The sequence below is a fragment of the Nannospalax galili genome, unplaced genomic scaffold (genome assembly GCF_000622305.1).
Source record: "Nannospalax galili isolate Female #2095 unplaced genomic scaffold, S.galili_v1.0 scaffold1639, whole genome shotgun sequence".
Lineage (NCBI taxonomy): Eukaryota > Metazoa > Chordata > Mammalia > Rodentia > Spalacidae > Nannospalax > Nannospalax galili.
The window spans coordinates 1,482,485-1,487,827 of NW_008343206.1; the positions used below are offsets into that span (position 1 = coordinate 1,482,485).

The 5,343-nt window shown below is 56.1% G+C and overlaps 1 protein-coding gene and 1 long non-coding RNA gene across 3 annotated transcripts in view; one reads left to right on the top strand and one right to left on the bottom strand.

The window, feature by feature from the left end:
* The window catches only part of LOC115071389, a 9,945-nt gene extending 7,677 nt beyond the window's left edge, over positions 1-2,268 (bottom strand). For both annotated transcript variants that reach the window (XR_003850473.1, XR_003850472.1), the window contains exons 1-2: positions 2,137-2,268; positions 316-422 (exon numbers count right to left, since the gene is read on the bottom strand). This is a non-coding gene — a long non-coding RNA (uncharacterized LOC115071389). The remainder of the gene's footprint in view (positions 1-315; positions 423-2,136) is intronic.
* Positions 2,269-5,038: 2,770 nt separating this feature from the next.
* The window catches only part of Ctsd (cathepsin D), an 11,025-nt gene continuing 10,720 nt past the window's right edge, over positions 5,039-5,343 (top strand). Inside the window, exon 1 of the mRNA XM_008839228.3 lies at positions 5,039-5,207. Within this exon, the coding sequence (XP_008837450.1) occupies positions 5,140-5,207 (68 nt within the window). The 5' untranslated portion in view covers positions 5,039-5,139. The remainder of the gene's footprint in view (positions 5,208-5,343) is intronic.

Below are 5,343 nucleotides of genomic sequence, written 5' to 3' on the forward strand. Positions count from 1 at the left end.
GGGTACATAGACAGCAGGGTTACTCTGGTACTGTATCTCCTACAAGTCTGGATAGATGTGTAATGTCACATTTGCACCATCAATGTCAGACAGAAGAGTGGTCCTGGGCCCTGGGCCCCACCTGTTCATCCTCCTCCCTCCCTCCTCCACCCCTCCCTCCCTCCCTCGACCCTCCTTCCCTCCCCAGAGTCTACACTGCCTCCATTCCTTGACCTTTCCAGTTAGCAATACACATCTCTGGATCACCAGGTCATGAGTCCACGGTTTGATTCTTTCTTCACACTGAATCCTGTCCCACCATGAGGGGGCGCTCACCTCAATTATCCACCTCCACGTGAAAGACAGCTGAGCTGTTTCCAGGCTTGGGTCATTGCAAATTAAACTCCACCATCCGGTGCCCACCTTCTGGTGTGTGCCAATCTCTGTGTGAACAATGTTTTTTGTTTTTTGAGACAGGGTTTACCTAGTCAGGACTGACCTCCAATTATCCATCCTCCTGCCTCTGCAACAAGCTGGGGACCACAGTCATAGACTGCAACCCTGGGACCTCAGTCATTGGTCTCCATGCTAGGACCTCAGTCACAGTTCTTCTCCCTGCCTGGCAGCTCAGTGTTCAACTTTTGAGTAAGCAACGAGGGAGAACAATGCTGGGTTGCATGATACAAGAACATTGGCTTTTGTAAGGGAAGGCCATGCTGCCCTCCAGGTGATTGCGTCATTCCGCATCTCTACCAAACGAGTGGCCAGCCGTCAACTGGCAGAGGCACCCGTTTGGATCTGGGCCACCTAGTAGGTGTGCAGTAATATCTTACTGTTGTTCCTGCCTGTAATTCCCTGGTGACGTCAGGTGCCAGGCATCAGGTCATATGAATAATCGTCTTTGCAAGCTCTTCTTGGGTCGTGTGACTGTTCCGACTAGTTGAACATTATTGTTTTATTGATTTTATTTTTTTCTGCTGCTTCTCTCTTTTTTCGGTCTTTTTGAGACGGGGTCTCCCTGCAGCCCCAGCTGTCCTGGAACTCACTCTGTAGACCAGGCTGGCCTTGAACTCACAGAGAGCCACCTGCCTCTGCCTCCTGAGTGCTGGGATCAAAGGCGTGTGCCACCTTGCCTAGCGATCCTATTTATTTTATTTATTTTTTTATCTAAGGGAAAGGTCTTACACTGCAGGTCAGATCTGGCCTAGGACTTGTTATGTAGCTCAGACTGGCCTAGAACCCACAATCCTCTTACATAACCTTCCCAAGTACAGGGATTACTAAATCTGGCATTGAAACAAATCTTTGCTTATTCCCAAGTCTTAAAGAAAGCTGTCTTTGTCTCCCCTTTCCCCTAAGTGTTTGCCTTTGACGTATCTCCAGCGCATTTTGCATTTCTGACTGATCGTTCTGCAGGGTGTGAAGAAGCGACCATCAGCTCCCCATGGTTACAGTTTATTCAGAAGATTATCTTTTCTCTGAGCTTCCTATCAGCTGAAGGGCACAAGGGTGAGACTCTCCCTTCCCTTCCACCCACTCTTCTGTCAACACTACTCTGTCTTGATGACTGAATGCAACAGTCAGTCCCCCACTTCACTGAGATGACTAGTGTCTGGGTCAGATTGCCAAGCCCGCGGTCTCCTGTCTTCCCCTGTGTGTCGGCAGCGGCAGCTGACCCGTGAACACTTCTTCTCTGAGGATACTTTCTTCAGATCACTCAGGAACTCCTCTTAGCACCTGTCTCTGTTCGGTGTCCCTTGCCAGGTCCCCCCCTACGTCACTGGGGCTCTAACCCTACCCCTCTTCTGTGTACACACTTCGGACTTTGCACACTCAGCCCTTGGTTCCCTTCAGCCAGACTGGGATGAAACCTTGAGTTGGGATAACACACCCACTTCTGTCTCTGGTGAACCCCTCTCCTGGACTCCCAACTCAAACAGCCACTGTCACTCCTCACCACTCACCAATGCCTCAGGCGTGCTCTAAAGACCCGGCCATGCAAAGTGGAGTACCTGGTCTTTTTCCTTAGGTCCCTTCCTCCTGAAGTGTCCCTCTTGGCCAACTGGATGACGGTGGTCCAGTTGTTTCTGGCCTATCACATGCTAGTGTGACCCACCAAGAAATCCCACAGGACAGAAGCTGATTGTTTCTCCTTACCTCATGGTCCAGGCTCCACTGTGGGCTTCCACCTGGACAGCTGCTCCATCCCAGTCGGCCTCCTTCCTCTCCTGGGCCACCAGCTCATCGCGACCCAGGAGGCCCGGTGCTCTTGTTCACTCTCCACTTGTCCCTTTCCTCCCTCTTTCCCCAGGCCAAGGATCGAGCTACCGCCCAGTCTCTCCTGTGTGCTGTCCTTTGTCCACCTCCCTGGCTCTTGTCCAGTTCTTTGATCCATCACCTCCCAGAGCTACTCAAACAAGACTGCTGTGATTGCAACACCACATCTGTGCACCGGCTTTCGAAGCCTGCATGAACTGCCCAATTCCTGTTATATCCATTCTCATCTCGAGTGTGGGCTCTCTCCAGGAGGACAGGAATTTCTGCACTGCGCCCTCTTCCCAATACCCAGAGCAGAGCCTGGTGTGCAGCAGGTGTTCAATAATCGTGTGAACAGTAAGCCCAAGATGAATGCATGGGCACTGGGGGGTCCAGAGGGCCTCGCCCACAAGGCAGGAGGGGCCCTGGGAGACTGGTGTGGGGGCCATGGAGATGGTTTCTGGACTCTCACCTGAAGATCTAAGGCTGGGAATGGTTTCTAAGCAATGGGTGGCCCCACAACGAGAGGGTGCTTGCCTGCTTCCCTCTTGTCTGACCACTCTGTCAAATGACCAGGAGAGGATTGGCGTAGGGAGGGAGCTGGGGAGACCCCCCCAACTGAGGGCCCGTCTTTAGGGAGGAGCCAGGCCATTCTGTCCCTGGGAGCACCCCTCCCCACCACCACCACCTGCCCCGGGGCTGTGACTGCATAGGCCGCATATCCAGGCTGGCCTCCCCCACCCACCTCTACACTCTCTTCACCAAATAAAGTCAGAGTCTCTATAATGTGCGGCGGCTATGGCTGGGGGCCCCTGGGATTCTGAGAAACCCCTCTGTTTTGTCAGAAATGAAAGCACTGGCCTAACTCCACCGGGGTCAACACATGGTGTAGTCAGTAAGGGTCACAAGTAGGCCCTGCCAAATGTGTCCCCAGACCAAAGGTGGCAGACTCAACACAGAACTTTAGGGCCTGAACATGTTGTACCCCACCCCTTACTGGATGGAGAGCACTGAAGGCAAGCCTGGTGTGGACAGTGGTTCCATCAGCCTGGCAAGGGCAGGGGACCTGGGGGTCTGAGCCAAGCAGGGGTCAGGGGGGCACAAGCAGCTCTAGAAACTGTGGCCCACCCCTGGGCTTTGTGAGCTGAGGAGGGACCAGAAGCCATGCCCTTCAACTTCCACCCAAGCCTCCCAGGTTCCACGTGCCGGCCCCTGGGTGCATCCAGGCATTTGTCCACATGGATTAGAAAATGCCTACCATGTGTCAGGAATGGGGAAACCTGGGGATAGAGGCAGCCAGAACATTCTTTGCAGAGAACAGACTGCAGACAGTCTCTGGGGGTCTTTTCCAGCTGCAGTGACAGTCCAGGCCTCTTACCTTGTGCCTTTATACCGGCCTCACACACGACCACAGCTAACTGCCATGGTCTGCCTCTGGTCGTGCTGACCATTCACAATGTCCACTCCCTTCAGTGGCCTGGCCATCTCATAGATGCCTGTGCCGGCACATGAACACCCTACAACACACTCTGTCCACAGCAGGGCTGGAGCCCTCAGGGGACCCTTCACCTGGCCCATGTAGGCCCCAGAAGCCATCTCTAGAGAGCGGCCCTGGAGAAGAAAGTAGCAACTCCAAGTGCCTGGTCCTGTCTCTGAGCTACCTGAGGACAGTCTTGGACCCAAAGGAGTTAACAGTCAGATTCCAAGGGTAGAGAGTGACCTTGCCTCGCAGCTAGGGGTATACACGTGTGATATGGTATGCTGTGCTGGCTGTAGAGGCAGAGCCTAGGCTACAGTCACTCGCTTGTGGCCATCACACTGACCAGGGGTGGAGATCCTCGGTGGGGGCCAAGGATCCAACTTAGTGAGAATTTCAGCCCTTACTGGTGGGAACCAGAGCAGTTTGCATCCCCCCTGTAGAGTGGGGCCAGAGCCGTCTACCTCTCCGGCACTGGCAGAACTACCTGGACCAGACCCCTGCAAGGTTCTCAGTGTTCCTGTGCCTGGCTGGACATCACCTCTCAGAGAGGACAATTCCCCTTCTATGCCTCTCTGGGCTGTGAGCTCCCCATGGTGTGGGGATGCACCCTGCCTCTCTCCAACAGCAGCCTAAACCTGCTGCTGGCACCGAGCAGGGCATTAAGGAGTGAGCTAATTAAGTCCTGAGGGGCAGTCAGACACCACCCTGGCCTCCTCTTACTGCAGCACCCTCAGAGTCTGGAGGCCACTGGTGGTACTGGGGATCTGTTTCCTTTCTCACTGGATGCATGGTCTCTGGGCTAGGCCTGCAGGGGATGTACTACTTAGTTATGGGTCTGCAAGTTCCACCCTGAGGGAAAAGTGCTCAGGGTGTGGGGAGGTGGTCAGCGGATAGTGGGCCTCTGGAGAAGGTGGATGAGGCCTGTCCAAGTGGATGGGTTACTGGGAGACTGTCAAGGAGAAAGGGAGCTGCCAGGGAAACAGGAAGCTAGGGATTAGGCTGTTCCCCAGAGGACAGGGTGGAGACCCCGGGTGCCCGGAGGTCAGGGAACAACCGAAATGTGGCGACATCTCGGTGCTGGGAACCCGGGTTCTGCAAGCAAGAAGGTGGGGGCGGGGCCGCGGCCGAAGGCCGGGTATGGACGCGGCCTCTCTCCCCACGTGACTCACATCCTCTAATTCTCCGGTCCCGGGAACGTCGGCGGACGCGCTCCCGGGTACCGTGCGCGACCCTGGGACGGCGCGCGCCTGGGATCGGAGGCGGATCCAGAGTCGTCCTTTCCCGGCCCCGCCCCGTTCCCTCTCCCCACGTGACCTGCCGGAGCAAACAAGCCGGTCAGCTGACCCGGCCTGACTGCGCCGTCATCCAGACTATAAGCGCGCGACCTTAGGCGCTTGACTTCACCGTCCCCGGTCGCCGCCACCATGCAGACCCCCGGCGTCCTGCTGCTTGCCCTCGGCCTGCTGGCCGCGTCCGCCTCCGCGGTGATCAGGTAGAGGCCCCGGGCCAGGACGGGTGCTGGGGTGCAGCGCCGGGAGTCCCCCCCCCCCCCCCCCCCCCCCCCCCCCTCCTCCTCCTCCTCAGCCATCACCACCACATGGGGGCAGAAACATCCACCCAACTCCTGA